Raw genomic sequence first — 27477 nt, forward strand, 5'->3', positions numbered from 1 at the left:
GCAATTGCGTTGCAACATCCGTACAATGGAAACATTTTCCTTTTGGAAATTTATTCATGCTTTTTTTTTCAGGGACTTTCTTATTCCCTTTTCCTTTCTTCTTTATTTGAAAACTCTTATACTTTTGAGAAGCAGACTTTTTCACTAAAGGTTTCTTACCTAATATAGATCCCTTTAGAATTTTCTTTTGGGAAACAACAGAATGATGAGGTAGAAAATATTACATCGCTGGATTTGAAATCGAGATAAATACACAAATTGAGATTCTTTTCAGTCCCATATTACAAAAGTATCTGAACAATATAATTTTTTTTTATTTTTATCTAATATTGTTGAAATGCCTTGAATTTGTTATATGACATTTTGAATGATCAAATACGTGACTCTCCTTAAATCCTAAACCTAAGTAGAATTTGTATTTGACTTGTTTAATTATTTACGGTGTATTTGTGATTATGATTTTAGGATTTAGAGAAATACATTATATAAACTCTTTAATCTTAGAGGTACCATAACTTTATATTTTGTAACATTTTCTCTAATAAAATTATTCTCTCATCTTTATAATCATACAACAAATAATAATAATAAAAAAAAAAAGACAGAAGGAAAAGAGAAATTTTCCATAACAATAGTATTCAGTCTTTCCTTCTATGTGTTTCTTTACATCCATTCTCTTTTTTCCATATTAGTTAGAAAAATCAATTATGTTGTTAAACTTATCACAAGAAGTTTAACTTATATACCTTTTCAATACTTTTTCTTCAATTACAATACCTTTTCACTCCATACTTTAATTACAATATCTTTAAAAAAAATTATCACAAGAAGGTTGCATGTCGAAGAATCGACCTTATTAAAAATGGATGGGTATATATAAACTGAATATACTAACAAACAAACATATGATTCACACCTTTCCTAATCTGTCATTATTCAATGTTTAAGTGAGTATACCTCCTAACATATGGATGTATTATCCACCATTAAGATGCATATAAATAGGGCAAGGTGATATGGAATTTTAAAGCATAAAGCAAAAAGCTCCTAGTTTGATATCATTTTGTGTATCCAATGGAGTCGAAGTTGAGGATGAAATGGTTATCACTAACATTATTATTCTTATTATTATTGATTGTTGTGAGTGATTTGCAGGTTATGTAACGGGTGTGTAGAGGAAGAAAGATTGAGTTTGTTACAAATCAAGTCCATGTTTTTCTCCTATAATCTCACTAAATTCTCCGGGTGGATCGATAATAATCCATTTTCTTCGTGGATTGGAACTAATTGCTGCACTTGGGATAGAGTTAAATGTGACAATTTTGGCAGCCATGTGGTCGACCTTTTGCTTGACAAGTTGTTGGATGATGAATATCATTCATTTGACAAAGTTATTTTTTGCTCAATCTTTCTCTATTCCAAAATTTTAAAGAATTGAAACTTCTTGACCTAACTTATAATAGATTTATTGATTTTACTGACGACAAAGGTATATGATCTATTATGATTGAGTAAATTTACATGATCTTATACATAATTTTCCATTCTTGATTAAGTAACTAATATATTTTTCTCTGTTCACAGGTTTCAACAAATTTTCAAGTTTCAACAAATTAAAGATTTTAAAACTTTCTGGAAACTATTTTGGAAGTAAAATCTTTTCATCTTTGAGTGGTCTTACATCGTTGAAGAAGTTGGCACTTGATCAAAATAGATTGAATGAGTCGTCTATCGCTTTACTTGGTTAGTTGGTTCCTAAACTTTCAATTTATTTCATATATGTTTAAAGGATATTTAAAATATTCGTCGGTAGATTTATAAATTGGAAGATTGGACATTGATATTAAGAATTAATAGTAGAGGTAAAAAATCCATTCACCCAACCTTCATATGTAAATTCAAAAACAATATATTATTAATAATAACTAACCATGATTTTAAAACTATATCCATACACTCAAAATAATACACCAAATCAAACCCCTAGGCTTGGAAAACTTGAGAGAATCACATCTACATTACGATAATTGAATGATATGCTACAAATGCAAAGTATTTAAATTTACAAGTGTTGAAATATTCAGAAAATTAGAATGTAATTAGATCTGGTTGAAAAGATCCTAATGAAATTTGACTATAATCTTAAGTTCAATTTAAAAAAGAAAAACACAAAACCGCACCTTCAATCCAATACAGTGAGCCAAAAAGAGCATAACTCAATTGACATCCGAATATACTAGTGAGTCAGTGAATACAAAGTCGATGGTTCATATCCCCTAACCTCTATTGTACTCAAACCAAAAAAAAAAAAATAGTTATCTCATTCTTGTTTTGTTTTATGTTTGTTATATTTTTGTTTCAACCAGGTTTGGAAAACTTGACATCATTGGATCTTAGTTATAAATAAAGATTGGAATGTTTATTTATAACATGTTTTGTACAAAACAGAATATTTTAAATTTAGATAAATATTTTGTGAAAACCAACGTAAGAATTCTTATATATTTTTAATAACATTGAAGACCAGCTAGATGCTTTTGTTTACTTCTTTCTTTCATACAGATGAACTTTGGGATAGCTGTATCTAACTGTTTTTTGGGAAAAGAAATCATTTTTTCATTTTTAATTAAAGCTAATGTCAATATTATTTTTTAAAAAAATATTTTTAACCCAATTTATTACTTAAACTTTAGTTTATAATATGATTGTCTGTAATTCAATTCTGAAACTTTCTGGTTAATTTCTTACACATGTAAGTTCCAAAATCTGGTCAGGATCAAGTTTTTTATAAATTACAATAAGTGTTTGTTCATCATTTGATTTTATATTTTTGTTTTTAAAAATTAAGCATATAGGTATTATTTTTACCTTCAAATTTCTTTTTTATTATCTACTTAACTTATTTTTGTTGTTGAAATTTAACTAAGAATTCAAACGTTGTACTTTTATTGTAAAAAAAATGAGACAAGATATGTTTAATTTTGAAAAGCTTAAAATAAAAAACAAAATGGCTATTAAAAGTAACCTAAGTCCCTATAAGTTATAAAAAAATAACAATTAATTGCGATGAGATTCTTCATAATAGAGATACTAAATTGTAACAAATTGTCACATTGCTCCCAATAACCATACTTGAACCTAGGATAAGAAGTGACGACAGTAACCCCAAGTATACAATGAAGCCTACTATAAAATTCTCCTCGAACTTGAAACTTAACTTGAATTAACTACTACTAAATACTAAAACTTCATGTTTGACTCCATATTGCAATAAATTGATGAACCGATGGCAACTTTTGAACTGTGAACTTCAATTGAAACTCAAGAGCAACTTGAAGAAAAAATAATCCTAAAAGATTGAGCTAGAAAGCTGAAAATTTATAAGAAAATAACTTGAAAAAATTATAATCCTACTAAATAGAAATTATCAGTGTAATATACATACAATTCGAAAATTTGAGAGAGTTATCATATAAAGAAATCATAAGCATTTTCTTATAAACATAAAGATGAACATATAAACACCTTCGCTAAATCTATATCCAAATCCAAACGTAATCATACTATATGTCGAGGATAGCAGAGGAACATAATCGTACCATACATCAAACAAGCTCAAGATTCATAGCAGAGCAAATGTGATCATACTACTTACCGAGTAATCTCAAAGTAAATAGTAGAACAAACATGATCAAATACGTACATGCAGAATAACTCAAAAGGTAAATCACTTGACATACGGCCACACCAATGTCAAATATAATTACATCCATCTATCATTTGAAAACTACTTCAAACTTGAAACATAAATCTGTCAGAAGACTTATGAAATGTTGTTCAAATTTCTCACGAAAATACTTACGAAACAAAAATTATCACCAAAATTTGGAATAATAGCTTCTGATTACCATCGAACTCACAATCTTCTCCCTAAAATCGTGTTGTGCCTCCATCTTCTCTCCCTCACCATTTCACGATTCTTCTTCCTTCTTCCCCTTTTTCATATTTTATTTTATTTTCCGTTTTATTACCTTTCACCTTTAATTTAAGCCACGTGACTTGGTTTTTTCAATTTCTTTTCTTTTTAAATTCTTTTATTTAAAACTGAAAAGACAATCGTACCCTTTAGTACATTTCTAATTCCCTTTTTGCCCAAAACTTAATATTCTTTTTTCTTTTTCTTTTCAATTCCTAATTTTATTTTTAACTTTAAAATTTATTTTCTTTTCCGACCTAAGAAAAACCAATTAGGTTCTCACACAAATTTTAAAATATAGAGATTATATTAATACAAATTTAAAAATATAGAGATTAACTTATTAAAAACTTGAAACTAAAGCTACATTTGGCATGCGTTAGTTAGTTGTATCAAAAATCATTTAAAGAAAATCTTGATTATAGAACAAACTTAATTTAAATATGTTAATATCACTTTTAAAAACACTTAATTTTAGGTCTACTCTAAAAAAGAGTATCGTATTAGCTTTTAGATTCTCCTAAAATATGGTAGAATTTTTAATTAATATTTAGTTTTCAAAGTTATTTTATATATTTATTTAGTTCTCACATAATCAAATCCATTTTCTATTTCTTAAATAGAAAATACGATACTCTATTTATCTAATAAAATCTATTTTTTATTTTCTATTTTTTAAATAAATATAATAAATAAAATAGCTCTATTTATCTAGTTATTTTCTATTTTTTATTACATCAATTTTTTAAAAAAGTATACCGTATTGATTTTTTTTTAAATAAAACTATTTTCCTTAATATTTAAAAATTAATCTATAACAGATAAAATTTATCATACTAAACAATTATTTAAATTTTAAATTACAAAAAATTTAGAAAAAGTTGGTGATAAGTCTATTTTAGTTATTATATCTAAAATAAGATATATTTTTTTTATTTACCAAAAACACCGTAATCTATTTGAGCTGAAATTTACTAAATACTATTTTACTTCTTTTTATGACTGATCTTTCTAACCATTATCAACAATTATTTTAAAAACTAGCCTAAATCTTTATAAATTGAAATTTGAGGACTAAATCATTACTAGCCTAAATCTTTATAAATTGAAATTTGAGGACTAAATCGTTACTTTCATTCTGGTTTAATATTTTGGTTAAATTTCGTGTAAATCTAATAAACTTTTGTTGGATTTGCAAATACTTTTTTTAGTGCCCTTCATTGAATGTAATCGCATATTATATTTCAGAAAAAAATCAAAATAACAAGAATAAAAGCCAATAAATATCCTCGCATTGTAATAGAAGAAAATTGGAATCCTAAGGTCTTATTAATTAGAACTAAAATTTCAAATAATACACAGACCAAGGTCTAACATAGTTTATATTAATATGTGTTAGTTTACATTATATCTGTCTATTTTAGGAATGTTTTTAAATAAAGAAAAATGAGTCGATTTAGTTGCAAATATATCAAAATATTATTATCTATTAGTGATAGACTACGATAGACTATCATATATTTCTGAGTATTAGAAACTTATTGTAGTCTATCACCCGGTGATATAAGTTTATCACGATCTATCACCAATAGACAATAATATTTTGTTATACATGAAAATATTTAACAGTTTTACTATTTAAAAGAATTACCCTTTATTTTATATATGATGTAATGCATAGATTTGAAAATTTTGAGAGAATTAGATCTAAGTTACAATAAATTGAGTTGTGAACTACAAATACAAGGTAATTAAAATCACACTTTTACAAATAAATCTTTGTTATTAATATCAAAGTCAACTTAGAAATTGAAATTCAAATAATACACATACCAAAGTTGTCTAATATAGTTTATATTAATATTGTTTCTGTTTATTTTATATATGATGTAATATACAGGTTTGGAAAACTTGATAAAATTAGATCTAAACTCCAATAAATTGAGCGACACACTACAAATGCAAGGTAATTTAGCTGACACTTTTACAGCTTAATCTTTGAGTATTAATCTTAAAGTAAACTGATGAATTGAAATTTTAACTTTTAGAGTTAAAATAAGTATGATTTTAGTATTTGAGTCGGATAGATTTTCAAGTTTGAAATTTTTTTAAATTTAATTGAAAATCCTACTTTTATTTTTAACTTTAAAATTTAATTTCTTTTCCGACCAAAGGAAAACCAATTGGATTCTCACACAAATTGAAAAATATAGAGATTATATTGTCACAAATTTAAAAATATAAGTGCTAACTTATTACATACTAAAATTTCAAAACTAAAGCTACATTTGACATACCTTAATTAGCCGTGTCAAAAAATTATTTGGAAAAAATCTTAACCATCTTTTGTGTTTGGTAAAACAAAATTAATTTAAATATGTTAAAATCACTTTTAAAAACACGTTAATGTCATGTCTAGTTTAAAAAGAAGTATCGTATTGGCTTTTACATTCTCTTAAAATAAGGTAGATTTTTTAATTAATATTTAGTTTTCAAACTTGTTTTAAACATTTATCTAGTTTTCACATAATCAAATCTATTTTCTATTTTTCACGAGTTAAATACATCAATTTGTTAAAAAAGTATACCATATTGATTTTTTTTAAAATAAACCTATTTCTCTTATTATTTAAAAATTAATCTATAACAAACAAAATTTATCATGCTAAGCAATTATTTAAATTTTAAATTATAAAAAAATATTAAAAGAAATGGTGATAAGTCTATTCTAGTTATTATATCTAAAATAAGATATTTTTGTATTTATTTACGAAATACCCTAACCTATTTTTTCAAGTTTAAGCTGAAATTTATTAAATACTATTTTACTTCTTTTTCTAACTGATTTTTCTAAAGGCATAGTTGTCGACAATTATTTTAAGTGCTAGTCTAAACCATTAGAAATTGAAATTTGGAGACACTTTAAATCTGGTTTAATATTTTTGGTTAAATTTTGTGTAAATCTAATAAACTTTTGTTGGATTTGCAAATACCTTTTTTTAATGCCCTTCATTGAATGTAATCGCATATTATATTTCAGAAAAAAATAAAAATAAAAAAATAAAAATAAAATAGAAAAGCCAATAAATATTCTCGCATTGTAATGGGAGAAAATTGAAATCCTAAGGTCTTATTAATTAGAACTAAATTTTCAAATAATACACAAGACCAATGTCTAACATAGTTTATATTAATATTGTTAGTTTATATTAGTATTGTTTCAAATAAAGAAAAATGAGTTAATTTATTTATAAATATGTCAAAGTATTATTGTCTATTAGTGATAAATTGCGATAGACCGTCATATATTTCTAAGATATAAACAATAATATTTTGTTATACTTGAAAATATTTTGAATAGTTTTACTATTTAAAACAATGACTTCTTTATTTTATATATGATGTAATGCATAGGGTTGGAAAACTTGAGAGAATTAGATCTAAGTCTCAATGAATTGAACGGCACACTACCAATGGAAGGTAATTTAGCTCTTAAACTTTTACAACTTAATCTTCATTATTAAACTTAAAGTTAACTGATAAAATAAAATTTGAACTTTTGGAGTTTAACATAAGCATTATTTGAGTATTTGATTGAGTAGTGTGCAGAACTAGGTGGATTATCAAGTTTGAAAAGATGAGAGATTCTAAATCTCGGAAACAATTATCTCATTAATAGTATTTTATACATCATTGAGAGGCCATATACCATTAAAGAGTTTGAATCTCAATGATAATGATGATCTAAGAGGCATTATTCCTAAGCAAAGTTCGCACTTATCAATTTTAAAAAGAAAAAAAAAATCGCCATAAATGTGAAGAGCTTTAGTTCCTACTTTCTTTTCCTTGCTAATTAATTATTTGATTATTTGATTGTCCAGATATTGCAAAATTAAGAAGTTTAGAAATCTTGGATCTTTCATCTAATAATTATCATGATGGAGTAATACCCTTACAAGGTAAATATATTTTAGCTGGTTAAGACGACATATGTCATATATATGTATGTGATTTTATTTATTTATAAAGACAACTATTGAAATGTGGGAATCTGAACCAATGAAATCTTTAGCCTAAATTAACTTATGTGATTTGTTCATGATAAAATTCTGATAGTAAAAAGGCTAACCTGTACGTGAAAACAACATTTAATTTTTTTTAGAGGTGGAAAAACATGACATATAAAAGAAAGTGAAATTTGTATATCTTCAATTAGAGAGTGAAAGAGGCTGAAAGCTTTTGGAAATTAAGAGCGAAAATTGACTTACTTTAGAATTGTTTGATTGAATTAGGATATTTGAACTGGAGTTTTGAGGCCAAATTGAGCCAACCTATGGGTCACTGGGCCTTTGGCTTATTTCTTTGGGTATAGTTTTGACTCGAGTCTCATCTCTTTTTTAATATGATTATAAAATTTGTATATGATTATATACAAAATTTACTAATTGTCGATTATGTCTTTTAATCCAAAATTATAATTAATATATTATTTCAATAAAAAGTTCAAAGAATTTTTTTTTTCTTTGTAAAATGTTCTCAATACTTTGTAAATTATGAGAGATAAAAGTCAAACTAGAACTAATGTTAGTTCTCTTTTTGTTTATTGTTCGTGAATTAGAATTGAAGAAATTAAGAGTATTGGATCTATCATATAACGATTTCAATGGCTCGCTACCACAATATTTGAGAATGGGAGGATTCCAACTCTTGTTTCCAGTATTGTTCTTTTTTATTTTACGTTATTGTTCTTAAAATCTATGAGAATACTTCTGTAATTTAGTTTGGTTGTATCTATAAAATTGAAATATAAAGTAAAAAAGTAATAGTACTATTTTAGAAATAGAAAATTGAACATTTGAAAGTGTATGGACTAAAAAGTGAATCTACTTTAAATTTAAGTTTATAGACTAAAACTGTTTTTTAACCCAAGAAAAAAAAAAAAAAAGTAATGTTATCCACCTCAATTTGTGTATTGATTGTTTATTTTTTAATTTTAAAACTTTTTTGAAGTTTAAAAGACAAATTAATGAAATTATTTATTATTTATTTTTTTATATCGTAGGATTTTGCGAATCAAACAGTCTTGTTGAGTTGAAAATTAGACACAATCAGATTAGAGGGGAATTTCCAGAATGTGTTGGGAACTTCACTGGTCTTAAACGTCTTGATATCTCATATAACCAATTAACTGGAAAAATTCCAGGCACACCCATATCCAAACTCACATCGATTGAGTATTTATCCCTTCATGAAAATTACTTTGAAGGCACTTTCTCATTCTCCTCCTTGACTAACCACTCTAAGCTTCGACGTTTCGCGCTTTCAGGAAGAAGTAATGTCGGAAACATTCAAATGGAAACCGAAGAATTACCTAAATTTCAGTTGGAAGTCCTTTCACTGTCTAGTTGTAACCTCAATAGTCAAACTACATTAAAATTCCCAAGTTTCTTACTCTCACAGCATAAGTTGCAATACCTTAATCTTGCTCATAACCACTTGGTTGGACCTTTTCCTTTCTGGTTGTTACAGAATAACTCTGAATTGGACTGTTTGATTTTGAATAACAACTCACTTACCGGACATCTTCAACTCTTCACTTGGAACCACAATTTATCATTTTTGGACATTTCAAATAATCTTTTTAGTGGTCAATTGCCAACCCACTTGGGTCTCCTTCTACCAAAAGTTTTGCTCTTCAATATTTCAAGAAATAGTTTTGAAGGTAATTTTCCTCCATCTATGAAACAAATGAAGATGCTAACTCGGTTGGATGTGTCAAACAACAAATTTTCTGGAGATTTGCAAATTTCAATGTTCAACAACATGCCTTCACTACAATTTTTGCTTCTAGCAAACAACAACTTTAGTGGAAGCATTGAGGATGGATTGAATGACACACAATCATTGGCTGCATTGGACATATCCAACAATATGCTATCTGGCAAAATTCCTAGTTGGATTGGTAATTTAGAAGACCTTGAATATGTCCAAATGTCAAGAAACAGTTTTGTAGGTGAACTTCCAGTACAAATTTGCTCCCTTTCTAGACTTATAATATTGGATGCATCTCAAAATCATCTAGTTGGTGAAGTACCCTCCACCTGCTTCAACTCTTCATCATTGGTTTACTTATACATGCAAAAGAATTGGTTCTCAGGACCTATACCACAAGAATTAATATTGCCCGCTGCCTCAAAGTTAAAAATTCTCTATCTAAGCTACAACAACATTTCAGGACATATTCCTAAATGGCTCAACAAATTTACAAGTTTGCAGGTTCTTTTGTTGAAAGAGAATGAGTTTGAGGGTCCAATTCCAACACAATTATGTCAAAATAGAGAAATAAATATTATGGATCTTTCCAGCAATAACCTCAATGGAACAATACCTTCATGCTTCAATAATATAACATTTGGGGACATAAAAGTTAATCAAACAAAACAAGAGCAAATTAGAGATTATGACACAACTTTTGGATATGCAATCATTGTAAACTCCCCATATGGTATACAGTTTGATATATATTTTCCTAAAATACAAATGGAAGTAGATTTTACTACAAAACATAGGTCTGAGAGTTACAAAGGAAATGTTCTAAAACATATGTCTGGACTTGATTTATCAAGTAACCAACTAACAGGTGATATTCCCCGACAGCTTGGAGACTTACATATTCATGCCTTGAATTTCTCCTACAACAAGTTGGTAGGACCTATACCAAAAGTATTCTCCAACCTCAAACAATTGGAAAGCTTGGATCTTTCTAATAACTTATTGAGTGGAAATATTCCTTCTGAACTTACTATACTCAATTTTCTTTCTATCTTCAATGTGGCATACAATAATCTATCAGGTATGATCCCAACAACATTACAGTTCACATATTCTAATAGCAGTTTCTATGGTAATCCTTATCTTTGTGGATCATATATTGAACACAAATGTTCAAGCCCTATTTTATCAACAAACAACCAATCTGTTAAGCTAGAAGAAGAAGATGGAGCATTCATTGACTTAGAAGCATTCAGTTGGAGTTTTGCAGCCTCCTACATCATAATATTGTTGGGAATTGTATCAGTTCTATGCATAAACCCACAATGGTGTCAGAAATGGTTTTTATTTTATTGAAGATTACTATTATTATTTTTTCAAGTGTACCTAAAATGTATCCTTCCAAATCAAACTTCAAAGTTTTTCTTGGCTGTTGATAAATGTGATGAAATTATAGATGTCCTCTTCAAAGCTTCAATGGAGTCGCTTGTATTCCTTTGACCTTCCATCAGATGACAATTAGATGATAAAAGTACATAAATGTGTGATTAATATGTGAATTCAATTATTTCAAGCTAATCATTTATATATCTGGTCACCTTAAGTCTTCAAACCAATCACAAATCCCAATAATCACATGTGAGAGCTTTTTGAATTTAGTCATAAGGAAAATTTGTTCCATTGTATTATTTCGTTATATTTTAATTTATTAAGGGTGACTATAATTCATGAACACGTGAAAATTGTACAATAAATGAAGAAGAAAAGAAGGAAGTACATTATAAAGTTGAAGAAGATGCCATCAAAGAGAAAGATCAGCCAAATCAAAGGTTCTTGAGACAGCTTTGCACCATGATTCCACCTTCTTCTTCCTCAGCTCTTCTTCTAATACAGGATGGAAAGTGGTTGCACTCTTAACCCTTTCTCCTGAGTCAAAAATCTCATCTTTACTCCAAACTCCAACAGCTAATCCTGCTGCATAAGCTGCTCCAAGTGCAGTTGTCTCAATGTCGGCCGGTCTCACCACTGGGCTTCCCAACAGATCTGCCTGCAGAAATGATCACAACAATAAGGATCAAGAAAAAGTGGAAAACTATATCAAGAGTGACAAAACATGTAGAATATGGAATAGAAATCACAAACCTGAATTTGCATTAAAAGATTGTTGACAGTAGCACCACCATCCACTCTAAGCAAGAATTCCCCTTTCTCATTCTTTACCTCACCCTTCTCTCCAGCATCTTTGTGCATCGAATCCAACACGTCCTTCACTTGAAAACACATACTCTCAAGCACGGCTCGAGCAATATGAGCCTTGCTAGTAAACCTTGTGATCCCAATACAGACTCCACGAGCATCATCACGCCACCATGGAGCAAACAACCCATTAAAGGCAGGTACAAAATAAACCCCACCGGTGGACTGAACCTGTGATGCCAATTCCTCGATCTCTTTTGCACTGCTAATAATTCCAAGACTGTCTCTCAGCCACTGAACTGCAGCTCCAGCGATGGCAATGGAGCCTTCGAGAGCATAATTTGTCGGAGCAACCGGCCCAAGCTTGAATGCCAAAGTGGTTAGAAGGCCATGCTTGGATTGAACAACCTCTTCCCCTGTATTGAGAAGTATAAAAGCACCAGTCCCATATGTGCTTTTGGCCTCACCTCTCCTACAAGCTTGACCAAGCATTGCAGCATGTTGGTCACCTAAACATCCTGAAATGGGAACACCAGTAATTGGCCAACCTAGGGATATTTTCCCAATGACCTCAGAGTTGCTGACAATCTTCGGCAAGATTTTTGCTGGTATTCCTAGTGTTTCCAATGTAGGTTTGTCCCAATCAAGAGTCTTGAGGTTCATCAACATCGTTCGTGATGCATTCGAAACATCAGTCACATGTAATCCTCCATTGACACCGCCAGTTAAGTTCCATATCAACCAAGTGTCTACAGTACCAAATAAAGCATCTCCCTTCTTTATACTTTCCCTAACATCCTCCACATTTTCCATCAGCCAAATCAACTTCACTGCACTGAAATAGGTGCTTATGGGAAGACCACAAGTATCCACAAAATGGGTTCTCCCACCAGATAATTCCTTCTCCAATTTTCTACCATATCAAAATAAAAGGATGTCAAAATATACTTCCTCCTAAATCCATAGATATAGTTCAAGAAATACAAAATCTCATTTCTTAAGTACAATTACAAGAATAAGAAATAAAAGTCCGCAATCAGAACAACGAAACTCAACCCTAAATCAGACAATATATCGCTGCAAATGGCATTAACCAAGAACCCAGAATCTAGAAAAGTGCAAAAAATTAGAATTCAATCGTTGTAAACACAGAAACCAATTAACTCAGTAAAAAAGGGAAATGGGGGAAAACGTGAAAATCAGGGGGAAACAGAGTACCTGCAAATAGAACTGGTACGAGCATCCATCCAAACAATGGCGTTATGGAGGGGAGAGCCAGTAGATTTACTCCAAACCAGAGTTGTCTCTCTCTGATTGGTCAAACCAATCGCCTTCAATCCATTATCCACATTGTAACCCGCCGCGGTGGCCTTATCTAGGGCTTTGGCCATACAAACCTTCACGCTCTCCAGAATTTCCATCGGATCATGCTCCACCCATCTACAGAAGATTAAATCAAACTCTCGAAAGTAATAAAAGAGAGAAATGGGGCAGAGATCGAAGGATTAAGGAACATCAACCCACTCACTCACCCGGCTTCAGGGTAAAATTGAGTGAACTCGGCCTGGTGAGATCCGATGGCTCGAGAACGGCGATCGTAGATGATGAATCTGGTGCTGGTGGTTCCTTGATCGATTGACCCAACGAAAACCTCCTCTGCCTTCGCCATTTCCTGGATTCTCTGTTCTTCAGTTCGGGATTTCAAACCAAAATCTTCGGTGGATCTACAGAGAAACTGTAAAAGATAATGAACTCTGTACAGCGACGGATAAAGTTATGACTTTCTACTCCTGATTCTTGGGGCCTTTTTTATTTAAATAATATTAATAAAAAGAAAGAAATTGGATAATTGGTAGTTTCGATAAGATAAATACTAAAAAAGGCAAAATAGAGTAATTTTTTAGCATAGTGATAACCGATAAGGATTATTATAATTTTCCAACGCAACCATCTAATTGTTGTTTTATTCTTTTTATTTTCCAATTCCAACTCAGCAACTTAATTATTGATTATTGGATGTGATTTTAATAATGAGTAGAAGCATAGTTTGCCTCAAGATAAAATTTGTATTGCAAAAATTAATCTTATTTGAGAGGTCGGAGGCTCAATTCCCCACTCAATAATTGTTGTACTAAAAAAATGTATTGCGGTTCTCGATGTCAACAATTTGTTATTCTACTTTACATATTATTTAAAAAAAAGGTAAATTACATTGGGTAGCAAAATATGTTTGTGTATCTGCCATCTTAACTCCAACATATTAGATCTCTAGTTCATCAACATATTATTAAATATCAGTAAGCAAGAATATTAAATATTTCAAGTGTATCAGCAATATAACAAACATAAGACATGAACTTATCAGTCGCCTATTAGCAAATACTTGATATTCCAAATGTATCAATAATATATCTTAACAACAACCAATATACAATCAATAACTTATTCTCAAGTAAAGCATGTATATTCTATTTTATAAGTGTGATATTCCAAGTGTATCAACAATATAGAGTATATAAGACAAATGGTGACCAGATGTGGAGGAAAGAAAGATAGTGAAAGAAAGAGAAAAACAGCGACCGACAATCGATGACTGTGACCGGATGTGCAGCAATCGATGGAGGTAAGCAACGGAGAGGTGGAGCAGTGGACGATGACAATTGGTGTGGAGTGGCTATTAGAAGGGAGATGTTGGGGGAGGGTCTACGGCTTTCAAAGAAGAAGAAGTTCAAGTCTTCTTTTCCTTTTCTTTTTAAAAAAATTATAAGTGTATTATTTTAATTTAAGTGTATTAAGGGGTATCAAGTATACATCGGTAGTCTATCAAGGGATATAAGTATATTAGGTGTATCAGATGTATCAAGTGTATCAAGTGTGTATCAATTATATAAGATGTATCCATACATTTTTTGCCCTTTTTGTTTTAGATCGTGGGCTGCTTATTTTTTTACTCATTTTAAAAAACTAAAAGGTTTGGACTACAGGCCTAATATTAAGAACTTATTTTGCCTATTTTGTAACCAGCTCTTAGAAAATATATGTGATTTCAGTAGTCAATTTACATTTTTCTAAAATGTAATTTAATAAAATAAAGTTGCAAAAATCAACCATGATTGTTACATTATAATTATACCTTTAGATTTGTAAAATGTTGAGATATTTTTTTGAGTAATTATATTGAGTAGCACTTTGGGATGGTAATTAATTATATAACAACAATTTTTAAAGAATATCAAATATAGTAAAATCTATCCGCGATAGACGCTATTGTTGGTAGGCTCCTATCAATGATATGGTTTATTACTCCTAAGCGATATACTTTATTATTGATAGACTTCAAAAGCAAAATCTAAATTTTATTATATCTATATATTTTTTATATTATATTATATCTACAAATACTTTGGACTTTATTATATTTGTAATTATTCTTTTTTTAATACAATAATTAAGATAAGAGGTCATAATAGATACCTCCAATTTTTTTCCTTTCGTTTTTAAAAAGGGAAAGCAATTATTAGATTTTCTTCTTTTTTTTCCTATGAAAAATAATGTGTTATGGAAAGTGGAACTTTAATTTAAGAATCACGGATTTGACTTTGACAGAGAGTACAAGGTTTAGCATTCAGTCTTACGTCATGAAAAAGATAATTTTGGGCTTCGCTATAATATCTTTTATCCAATAGGACGTAGTAGTGTTTTATCTTCCACGTGGCAACCGACTACATTTCACAGAGTTGATTTAGATTTTTAAATTAGGTTTTGCACATGCTTGAAAATATAAATTATGTTCGTATTTAATTTATAATTAAGCATGAGAATATTATAGTGTTGATAAAAGTTAATTATTTTAGAATTAAATAATAATGTTAATTATAAATACTAAAAAATGGAATACTTTATAAAAAAAAATAGCATTACCCTGTCGTTTATACATAGTTAGGGTGAGGCTCTAGGAAACCAAAATCCCTTCCAGAATCCTCCAAGAATATAAGTTCAATCATGTCGCCTTCTGGATAAGAATTCTGGATTTACCTCTAGGCTATAAAAACAGATTCATGGCAGAAAAAAATGGGAACTTAAATGGAGACTTTCTTGATGTGGAAACTGACCACCAAATACAGAAAAAAATAAAATAATAAGAATTTTAATACCAGCTTGAAAGATGGTTCACAAATTAATCTCAATATATCATCCAATTCGGATTGGGATGGTAACTTCCCTGCATCTCCATCAATAGATACTTCAAGTTCTTGCCTTGATAAAAATTTGAAAAGTTTGAATTTCAGCCCTCGAAATATCATCTGACCACCTCTGAAGAAAAGTTTAAAAGAAAAACTGAAGTAAATGAAGAATTTTCTTTAATAAAAAGTCATAAATAACCTTCCCAATTCAAAGGTAGAGGTTGAGTTTCAGCCCTGCCTCCCAACATGAAGTTGCTTTGCTGGAATGCTCAAGAATTGAGTAATTCTAGAGTATTCCGAAGGTTGCGAGAGCTCACTCGCTTTCGTGCCCCTGACATTCTATTTTTATTTGAGACAAAGTGGTAAAGATATCACCATTAAAATCCAAATTCAAAATGGTTTTACAGTGAATAGTGAAGGAGCTAAGGGAAGATTATGTTTACTATGGAAACAAGAGATAATAATCAACATCCAATCATTTTCACCGCACCATATTGACTCCGATCTATATTGGAATGGAAAAAATTTGAGATCCTTTAGATTATATGGATTCTCATAAACAAAAATGAAAAAAAGTCACTTGGGAGTTAATAAGAAGATCACATAACAACAATGATGAATCACCTTGGTTAATTGGCGGAGACTTAAATGAAATCTTATGGAATTACGAAAAAGAGGACGATCCTCCTAAAGCCTTATCTTTACTTGAAATTTTCAGGACCTGTATAGATGAATGTAATCTTAGAGATATGAATTTTTCAAAATATATTTTTACTTGGACAGGTGTAAGAAAAACAATTAGCATTTGAGAGAGATTAGTCAGATATCTTTGTAATCAATCTTTTGACGAATTATTTCCAAAATCAAAGATTTATAATTTGGATTGGGTTTGTTCTAGTCATAAGCCCATCTTATATGATACATTGAATAGTCGGTTCAAAAGAATAGATTTCAATAAAAGATCTTTGAAATTTGAAGTGTACTGGACCTCACATGTGGAATGTAAGAAGATTATAGAATCCTGATGTAATTAGAATGATTGTTTTCCTAGAAATAACCATTTTACTCCAAATCTAAATATCTAATCTAAATCTCTATCCTATTGGAAGAGGAAATTACTCTGTCAAAGAAGAAATAGAATTAATTATTTGCAAACATGAACTGAAAAATGAATATGAAAAAGGTCCCTCAATCGATTTCCAAAAAAATCATGGCCTTGAGTTTGAATTAGATCACTTATTAGAAGAGGAAGAAATTTACTGAAAACAGAGATCAAGAGATGATTGGCTTAATTAAGGAGACCAAAATACCAAATGATTTCATAAAAAAAGCTTTCATAAGAAAGAAAAAAAAAGAATGAGATTTTGGGTATCAAAGAAAAAAAAGGAAATTGGATTGATGACGAAATAAAAGTTGAAGAAACATTTATTCCTATTTTCATGATATTTTCACTTCAATAAACCCTAATAATGAAAATATGGATGTTTTATTGGAATTAGTTCCTTCTAAAATTACTAATGAAATGAATTCATCTCTTCTTACTCCACTTATAGAATCTCAAATCAAGGAATCAGTAAAGCATATTTTCCCCACAAAAGCTTCGGGACCTGATGGCTATCCTGCTCTTTTTTTTCAAAACTATTAGGACATAGTTGGCAAAGGCACAATAATAAAATGTCTTAAAGTTTTGAGTGATGGAAAGGGAATTCATTTAATAAATTCTACTCATATTGTTTTAATTCAAAAATTTCGAATCTTCATTCTGTTGGAGGCTATAGACCAACCAGTTTGTGTAATGTCATCTATAAAATCATCACAAAAACAATATCTAATAAACTGAGACCTATACCGACTTCTCTATTCTCTTTTACACAAGCCACATTTATACCAAGAAGAGCAATAACTGACAACATTATTCTTGGACATGAATGTCTACATCTCTTAAAGAAAAGAAAGAAAGGAGTAGTAGGATTTGTTGCAATCAAATTGGATCTAAGTAAAGCATATTATGACGGAGTTGAATGGACTTTCCTCCAAAAAAGAATGCTCAAACTTGGTTTTAATCTAAGATGGGTATCTCTCATCATGGATTACATCACTACAACAACTTTGTCTATTCTAATAAATGGGGAACCAAAAGGATGTTGTGGTTGATGCCCTATATCTTGTGGGTCTTGTAGTTTGTAATTGTAATGTAAAAATAATTTATTTATTTAATAATATATGAGATATTTTATTCAACATTTAGTAGCATTAACCCACAAAACCAATAAACTAACATCCAAGGTTATCTTTTGTAGCTTAAATATATATGTAGAAACATATAGGTGGATCATGTTTAAATGATAACCTAAATGGTCTATAGTAGATGGATAAGGATGGATACTTTATCCTGGTGAAACTACGAACATGACCCACTTTGTAGATATTACAATTGTTGTAAAGTGCTACAAATAATCTGATCTTGATCATTTATGTGGAGACATTTGAGCGGGGATGTTCTATACAAAAGGGTTTGTATAACATAGGACCACGAAATAAATAGTTTCATTATATAACACCGTTAATAGTAGAGACTTATATTTCACCAGGACAACCATAGGTGACATGACCTGAATCATGAATGAGTTGTGAACTCTTGTCTATGAAGGCGGTCCTTTGATTTGTATGGGTGAGAGTGGCCATATCATCGACTCAATATGTAAACCCCAAACCCTAATTTTCTTACCTAAGTAAGTTATTTATTATGATTAATTAAAGTTAAGTATAAGCTAATGTTATGTTTGTAGGGAAAAGCTTGAGGATGGTTAAAGAAGGAAAAAAATAAATAAATAAACAGTGTTTTAAGGGTGGAAGATGAAGCTCTTGGGTAGCAAGGTATTAACGCACTTGATAAGGGAAATTTGGATAAGTGTTGAAGCATTGCATTGAAGACCTTGATGCGTTGATGGGTAGGCGGCAACCATGCTCATGGAGGTTAGACGAGCGCAAGTTAGGCGTGAAGCATAGAAAAGATGACTAAGTGTTGGCTGAGAGTGTGCCATGCAATGGATGTGGGCTATACGTTGGCCAAGCCTCATGTGAGGTTAGTTGGGTAAAGATGTGTCCGGCAGAACAAGGAAGGCCTTAGATGCATGGTTGTGGTTATGTGTTGGATAGGTAAGAGCTGCAAGAAAGGAAAGCCAGGCAATGACCCTAGGCCAAGCGATGGATGCAAGATGCATTGAATGTGTGCATTGGCCAAGGGGGTGTGCATCCAGATGTTCCATGCGATGGTCAGAGGGTGTTGAACCATGTGTTGGTTTAAGAGGTGATCATAGCTTAACCACCAACTTGAGTGGACCAGCTGTCTAAACCCATTTAGTGGGCTAGCTGGCACGTTGGCCTTAAGCTAAAACATGTAGTCTTAGCTATATAAAGAAGGGCCTCAGTTCAAGAGGTCGGTTTGAGCAAACTATTTGTGTTATTGAGGTGATTCTAGCCATTTGAACGAGTATTGAGTGAAGTTGGAGCTCCAGGGCTGTCAGAAGGAATCTCTTAAGGATTCAAGTTGAAATCTAAAGAATCTCTTAGGATGAGCACGCAAGTAGCTTGAACGACCAGGTGTTGGTGCTAGAGGACACTGATGCATTATTTTATGAGATGCGGTGATGGAAATGCATTGAGCAACGAGTTTTCTCAGTAGAATCCAAGTATAAACCCCATCGAGTTTCCTGGTAAGTCCAAGGTCAAACTCAGGGATTTGGAAAAATGGTATGCGGTGGTAATTTTCAAGAAAACTTTGCGGTAACCATTAATTCAAATAGTTGTTTTGGGTTGTTGTTTGCGGTAATAAAATAAACAAATGCAGCGGAGTTTCAAAAAGAGTTGATAAAACGGAAGATGCAATGAGTATGCGGTGAACAGGTTGAGAAGGGGTTTGGCTAACACTTCCTAGGATGCGTTCATGTTATGCGACCATGAAACACACATACAATAGTAAACCATCTCCCGACACGAATGCTACGGCTTCTAATGATAGAACACATACGATATATGCGATGAGTCTATAGGACCTACACATAAGCCTCTATTCTTATTTATGCGATGACAAAATGACACACATACAAACAAGGAGACCACATAATATCATAATCTATCTCTAGGATGCATGCAATGTAGGTTGGCAAATAGAGCTTATCTCTAAGTCCCTATCTCTTGCTTATGCAGATCTAATCTTGCTCTCTCGAGTCTAGATTCTAACCTAGCTCTCTCAAGTCTTAGGTTCTTTCTTTAGACTCTCTTTTGAGTAGCTCTAAAGAGATGTTGGGCATAACATAAAACAAGATAATCGCAAGCAATGAAGATCCTAGGTCATGTTAGCTTAGTTCTTCTCAACCCATTCGGAAAATTTAGCTACTCATGCATGCTAATAGAGTGAACAGATGTAGATAAAGAAATTCCATTGTATAGATATAGAGTTGAAATACAAAATAACAATGCAAGGAGAGAATAAAGAGCCTGGTAGCAATCTCTTGCTTCCTAGGCTTTTATACTGTTTTTTCTACTTTGTTCAAAAGATAGTCTCTCTCTCGCGAGAGTCGGCCTGCTCTTTGCTTTTCTACGCCTCTGGGTTCTCTCTCGAGTTACCCTGAGCAATCTTCTGGCGTCTCTTCCCTTCTCTCGCTCCGCCTTCTAAATGAAAAGGAAAACTATGAACAAGGCTATTCTAACTAAGGGAAAATTCTCTAAGTATCTGAACTCGTTGAACTAGCTGAACCCTTTTCTGAAGGTTGCCTTCGGTATTTATAGAGCTTCGGGGTGAAAGGCGGCTTCTCTCTTATGATTGCTCAGATGGGATGGCTTTAATTTTCTGAATGATGCGCCGAATATTTGTCACTGAAAAGCTGAGTGTACTTGTTATCGTTAGCGGCTTGTCAACTTGATTTGGATTCGATCGTCATCAGCTTTCTGTCCCATTGTCATTAATTATGCTTTTCACCCAGATGCGCCTACCAAGTTGTACCGGCTCTATGCGACAATCCTTCTTGAGCAGATGTTTGCGAGCACAAATCACCGCAAAGCCTTGCGGTAATGCTGCGTTCAACCGTTGATTTCTTATGATCGTACTTTTCACCTTGCGTCAACGCATATTCTGCATAAAAATACAAAAGTTAACTGTTTTTATTCGATGGATGCATGCGACCACAATGTCATGAACTTAATGCTATTTGGACGCAATCTAACATATTTTATCAACACAAACCTTCATTGTTTAATAACTTAGCACTATAATAACGTGCATTTCTGCCCATTATCAGATGCGTGTGCGAAGAACTAAATTATGTGTAAGGGATGTGATAGGTTGTGCAGCAGGTTGTGTGCAAGGCTGTGCAAGTAGGCGTACAACGAGTTAAGAGCAAGGGCTGTCCGGAGTGTGCCTGGGCGCACGACTGAGTGCGTGCATAGGCATGCGCTGGCACATGGGTGGTGCTTGTGGCCACATGGTTTAACATCCACACCCAATAATTTTCTAAGTCTTGAACGCATAAAAGAGGTACGCGTTAGAATGGATGATGTTTTAAGTCTATGTTAAGCTTATTTAGTTGAGTAAGTCTGACAAGAAGGCCAATGGCATTAACTCCATAGGGTTAACGTCAATAGAAGAAGCCTATCAACCCTAGGAGGAACTGATAACTTGTAGAAATACAAGTTATTTTTGCTCTTAAGTTGGAACAACTAAGGTTTTTAATGATAAATTCTCCTCATTTTTAGAAAAAAACTCATGGATTTATTCAAACATTAGCAAACTCATACAAAAGAAGTTTTATTACTAAATATCGTGGCACTAACGCATTGTATTGCAGATTTCAATGCAAGGATTAACGCTAACACATTAGACAAGTGCCGCAGGAAAAGCTCTAATGCAAGGGCCCATACATCAGAGGTAGTTCAACGCAGAGAAGATTCATTGCTCTAGGCTGATTGTGTCACATCACCACTTGCAAGTATGGGCACCTGCAGCAGGTGGCGTTTGAAAAGCTTCCAAGCAGTAGGCGGTGTCTAAAAAGCTTCCAAGAGTCAAGGGGCTGACCAGGACATGGACTTTAATGCTGCCCATTCACCAAGTGGACGTGACCAACGCCTATAAATAGATGAAGTCCCTCTAGAGTTAAGCAGTTCGGAAATTATCAAGATCCTTACTCTCTGTATATTGTAGTCATAGTCTTAGTTCTGTAGAAGCTGTGCCGTGGTGTCGAGACGATAAAAAAGGTTGATAACCACCACCACTGCCGGTCAGGGAGCGGAGGAAGCCACTCTTGAGAAAGACACTTCATCCACTTCCTATACAAGTTCGTACACAATGAGATCAAGCCAAAAAACTACAAGAAATTGTATTCTTTGGCTTGACTCAGTTTCCTTCTTATTTATCGCTTTCATTCCATTTGATTGAATATTGTTTTTGTAAAGATTCCTTGTTTCTTTATAAAATTCATATATTTGATCCATCATACTTGCTATTATTTATTTCTTGTTTATGTTGAATGCATTAAAATTTATGCACAACTTCATTCTAACGCTCAAGCCAACTTGACAACTTGGTAAAAGCATCTTTAATTTAGACTATTCGAAAGAATAACTAAGCTGCATTAAGTAGGATGTCTAGTACAACTAGAGATAGACTTACTGGTGTCCATTGCATTTTGTGTTAGACGCATGTATCCTAGAGTTAGGCTTTGTATGTTATTCACGTTGAAAAATGTTGAATGAAGTCTGACGCATAAACAAAAGATAAGCAAATCATCTCATCTCATTCACGTCACATCCTAGTTGTGTACACTCATCTTAGATCGACATGTCCACTTACCTTAAACTCCATTTTCGCATGATCCATCATTCACCACTCCCCTTTTGTATCTTCTTGCACAGGCACAGCAATTTAGTGTAAATAACACATTTCTCACATTCATTTAGGAAAACCCCTATAGTAGATACAACGTAAGGTCTGCGTTTGGTTAACTGAATCCCTGAGATCGACCCTGGACTTACCAGGAACCTAAATTAGATTTATACTTGGGTCTGATTTAGGAAAACTTGAACGTCATTAGGAGTTATGTGCGTTCTGTGCATATATCTAACGCCTCAATGTGTTACAATTACTTAAACGCATCAAAGCAATAAACACATCACTTATACTTAAGAACTTATTTCTCCAATTTATTTTGTACAATACACTCCTAGAGCAAATCACGATAGCAACGAACAAGTTTTTGGCGCCGTTGTTAGGGATTCAGAAGAACTAACCAAAAATTTTGTTTGTATCTGTTGTAGGAACACGTCGGTTGAGGGAGTATTACAAGCTACGCCTAAGCTTATGAATGTTTATGAGTAAGGAGAGCACTTCTGAATTCAGATACGACCCCGAAATTGAAAGGACCTTCCGGCATAGGAATCGATCCAATCATCGTCGAAAGTTAAGGCAGCAATTTCTCAGACAAGAAGACAGGCAACGAGCAATGGCGAAAGAACAGGCAAATCAGCAACTAGCTCATGCTGCTCAGAATCCGAACCTGATGGCAAATAGCAGCACGCGTCCCATGAGGGAGTACGCGTCCCCTATACTATATAATTTCTCTCCAGGAATCATATACCCAACGCCGGATGGAACCAGGATCGAAATGAAATCAGTTATGCTTCATATGCTCCAAAGTGCTGGACAATTTGGGGGTGGTCGTGGTGAAGATCCTCACGCCCATATGAAGTGTTTTCTGGAAATGTGTAATTCATTTGTGATTTCTGGAATCACCCGAGAGACGATCAGGCTATCCTTGTTTCCCTATTCTTTGTGTGATGACGCAAAACAATGGGTGAGTTCATTGTAGCCTGGTGAAATCACCACCTAGGAGAAGTTGGTGGAAAAATTTATGCAAAAATACTTCCCACCTACCACTAACGCGAGGAGGCGTCGAGAGATTATGAACTTTGAACAAGAAGATACTGAGACCTTATTCGCCGCATGGGAGCGTTTTAAGGGCTTAGTCAAAAATTGCCCAAACCATGGACTACCACTGACTATCCAAATGGAGACGTTTTATGGAGGAATGAATAGAGCATCACAGATGGCAACAGATGTAGCAACGACTGGTGGACTTATGGACAAATCCTATACTAAGGCTAAAAGATATTAGACCGCATTGCTAAACACAATATGGAATGGGTGGATGATACATATGATGGAAGAACTGATAGGAGAAGGAGATCTCAGAACATTAATTCTATTGATGCCAACGCAATAGCCACACTTTCTGCTCAAGTGGCTACGATGACCAGCCTTCTGCAGAACATAACGCTGGGAAACGCATCAAATCAGCAGAAGGTGAATCAGGTAGAGGCGTTTGGGCAGCCTATGGTTAGCTGTATGGGCTGTGAAGATCCTTACTCCTATGATAAATGTCCACAAAACGCTCAGTCAGTATGCTTCATAAAAACCAACCCATTCTCTAATACATATATCCCTGAATGGAGAAACTATCCGAATTTTTCTTGGATAGGAGGAAATCAGCAAAAGCACCATTCAGGGGTGAACCATCAGTAAAGGAATGGACCGCCGCCTACATTTCAACAAACTTATCAGCAGCATCAACAGCCTTTTAATAGAGGATAGGCGTCGAGCTCAGGATCTCCGCTTGAGAACCTATTGAAGGAATACATAGCTCAGAATGACGCGTTGCTAAAAAGCCAGGCATCATCTATCAGAAACCTGGAGATCTAGGTAGGGCAGATAGAAAGCGAGTTGAAAAACAGGCAGCCCGGAGTTCTACCTAGCAATACCGAAACACTTAGGAACAATAATGGAAAGAAGCAATGTCACGTGGTGATGTTGCAGAGTGGAAGAGCTCTTGAAGAAAGAAGAATGATTCCAAGAAACAGCAGCCCTTCGAAAGAATGCATTACACGTTCAATGGATCAAGAAGAAAGAACGCCCGAAACCACAAGCCATTCGAAAACTAGTATGTCTAACGCGAGAAAGCCTGAGATGCCGCTGAATACACCATTCCCTAAGCATCTGATGAAGAAGAATGATGAACATCAATTCAAGTGCTTTCTTGAGCTCCTAAAGCAGTTGCACATCAACATTCCACTTATAGAAGCTTTGGAGCAGATGCCAACATATGTAAAATTTTTGAAGGACATTTTGACGAAGAAGAAAAGAGTCAGTGAGAAGGAAGTAATAGCGCTAATGCAGAAGTGTAACGCGTTAGTAAGCAATAATCTACCAAAGAAGCAGAAGGACCCTGGGAGCTTCATAGTTCCTTGTTCGATAGGAGGATTGGATGTGGGTCATGCGTTGTGCGATTTAGGAGCCAGCATTAATCTCATGCCACTTTCAATTTTTAAGAAATTGGGAATTGGCGAAGCACAACCTACTTATATTACTCTTCAGCTCGCAGACAGAACAATTAAGTACCCAGAAGGGAAGATTGAAGACGTTTTGGTGAAGGTTGACAATCTTATATTCTGAGTAGACTTTATTATCTTGGACTATGAAGCAGATAGTGAGGTACCAATTATCCTTGGACGCCCCTTCTTAGCTACTGGGAAAGTTTTAATTGACGTGCATAAAGGTGAATTAACTATGCGCGTGGACAATGAAGAGGTGAAGTTTAATGTGCTCAACGCATTAAAGTTCCCAGATAGTGAAGATTGTCAACTAAACAGTATTGAGTTGCCTGAAGAAGAGACCCATGTATGTGAGGTCCTTGCGTTGGAAGAGAACATTAAAGAATCAGAGCCGCCAAGTCTGAGTGAGCGGCGGACAAAACCAACACGTCCATCACTTGAAGAACCACCAGAACTCGAGTTGAAAAAGTTACCTGGACACTTGAAATATGCATTCCTTGGAACCAACAACACTTTACCTGTGATCATTTCCGCAAATCTCACAGAGCCTAATGAACAATCTCTCTTGCAGATGTTGAAAAAGCACAAACGTGCAATAGCCTAAACGCTTGCGGATATCTGTGGCATTAGTCCATTTTATTGCATGCATAAGATTAGGCTTGAAGAAGGGAAGTCGGGGTCAATCGAGCCTCAAAGAAGGTTGAACCCCATAATGAAAGAAGTGGTTAAGAAAGAGATTTTAAAATGGTGTGACGCGGGAGTTATTTATCCAATATTAGACAGTAGTTGGGTAAGTTCAGTCCAATGCGTTCCCAAGAAAGGGGGAACGACCATGATAGTCAATAGTAATAATGAACTCATACCCTCGAGCACTGTCATAGGCTGGTGCATATGTATGGATTACCGGAAGCTCAACGCAGCAACTAAGAAAGACCATTTCCCACTTCCTTTCATTGATCAAAATAGATGGTGGGTCACATCTGTATGGATTACCGGAAGCCAAAATAGTTTCTAGGGCATGCTGGCTTTTATAGATGGTTCGTTAGAGGATTCTCTCAGATTGCGCGACCTCTGAGCGCATTACTAGAGGCGAACCGACCTTATGACTTTAATGAAGACTGCACTGACGCATTTGAAACTTTAAAGTATGTGCTGACAACCGCCCCAGTACTGATAGCACCGGACTGGACGCATCGTTTTATTCTTATGTGCGATGCGAGTGAAGTGGCAGTAGGAACAATGTTAGAGCAGAAGAAGGGTAACTTGATACATCCCATCTCCTACGCGTCCAAAACACTAAATGACTCTCAGGAACACTATACCACTATTGAAAAAGAAATGTTGGCTGTAGTGTTTGGTATTGAAAAGTTTTCGATCTTAGCTGTAGTGTTTGGTATTGAAAAGTTTCGATCTTACTTAGTTGGTGCGTCAACCACCATATACACCGACCACTCAACCATAAAATTCTTGATGAGCAAAAAGGACGCTAAGCCAATATTGATAAGATGGGTGCTGCTGCTACAAGAGTTTGATATTGATATCCAAGACAGAAGGGGAACAGAAAATCAAGTGGCTGACCACCTATCCAGGCTAGAGAATCAAGAAATGTAAGCCCAAGAAAGTGAAATCAAGGACGTATTTCCTGATAAAAGCCTGTTTAGAGTTGAAGGCAGGGAACCTTGGTATGCAGACATAGTCAATTATTTAACCACCAAGTAAGTCCCTGGGAACTTCAACTCTCAGCAAAAGAAACGGTTAGTTCATGACAACAAGTTTTATTTTTGGGATGAACTGTTTCTATATAAACAAGGCCTTGACTCCATAATGCGTTGTGCGTCCCAAAGGAGGAGACACAATGCATCTTAGTCGAGTGTCATGACTCTCCTTACGGAGGGCATTTCGGTAGACAAAGAACCGCAGCAAAAGTCCTTCAAAGCGGATACTTTTGGCCCACCCTCTTTAAAGACG

The 27477-nt window shown here is 33.4% G+C and overlaps 1 protein-coding gene, 1 non-coding gene and 1 pseudogene across 6 annotated transcripts; 1 reads left to right on the forward strand and 2 right to left on the reverse strand.

Annotated features, from left to right (window-relative positions):
* Positions 1-862: 862 nt before the first annotated feature.
* On the forward strand, positions 863-11138 carry LOC120084526 (receptor-like protein 56; annotated as a pseudogene).
* Positions 10435-13870, reverse strand: NHO1 (Actin-like ATPase superfamily protein). Of its 5 annotated transcripts, none has more exons than XR_016532083.1 (6): positions 13477-13870; positions 13163-13384; positions 11891-12857; positions 11526-11795; positions 11135-11242; positions 10435-11019 (listed from the first exon to the last, which is right to left on the reverse strand). XR_016532083.1 is itself a non-coding variant. In XM_039043680.2 (4 exons), the coding sequence occupies exons 1-4, from the start codon at positions 13611-13613 to the stop codon at positions 11550-11552; spliced, it is 1572 nt and encodes a 523-aa protein (XP_038899608.1). In that variant the 5' UTR covers positions 13614-13870; the 3' UTR covers positions 11403-11549. The 5 variants fall into 5 exon arrangements, 1 of the variants encoding a protein (XP_038899608.1); XR_016532081.1 differs by having other exon boundaries at positions 10435-11022; XR_016532082.1 differs by having other exon boundaries at positions 11135-11249.
* A 10198-nt stretch (positions 13871-24068) lies between these two features.
* Positions 24069-24172, reverse strand: LOC120087457 (small nucleolar RNA R71). The gene has a single exon (XR_005484598.1). It is a non-coding gene; the product is annotated as a small nucleolar RNA R71 (small nucleolar RNA).
* Positions 24173-27477: the final 3305 nt, after the last annotated feature.

The sequence above is a fragment of the Benincasa hispida genome, chromosome 9, assembly GCF_027475165.1.
Source record: "Benincasa hispida cultivar pf3 chromosome 9, pf3_genome.v1.1, whole genome shotgun sequence".
NCBI classification, from domain to species: Eukaryota; Viridiplantae; Streptophyta; class Magnoliopsida; order Cucurbitales; family Cucurbitaceae; genus Benincasa; species Benincasa hispida.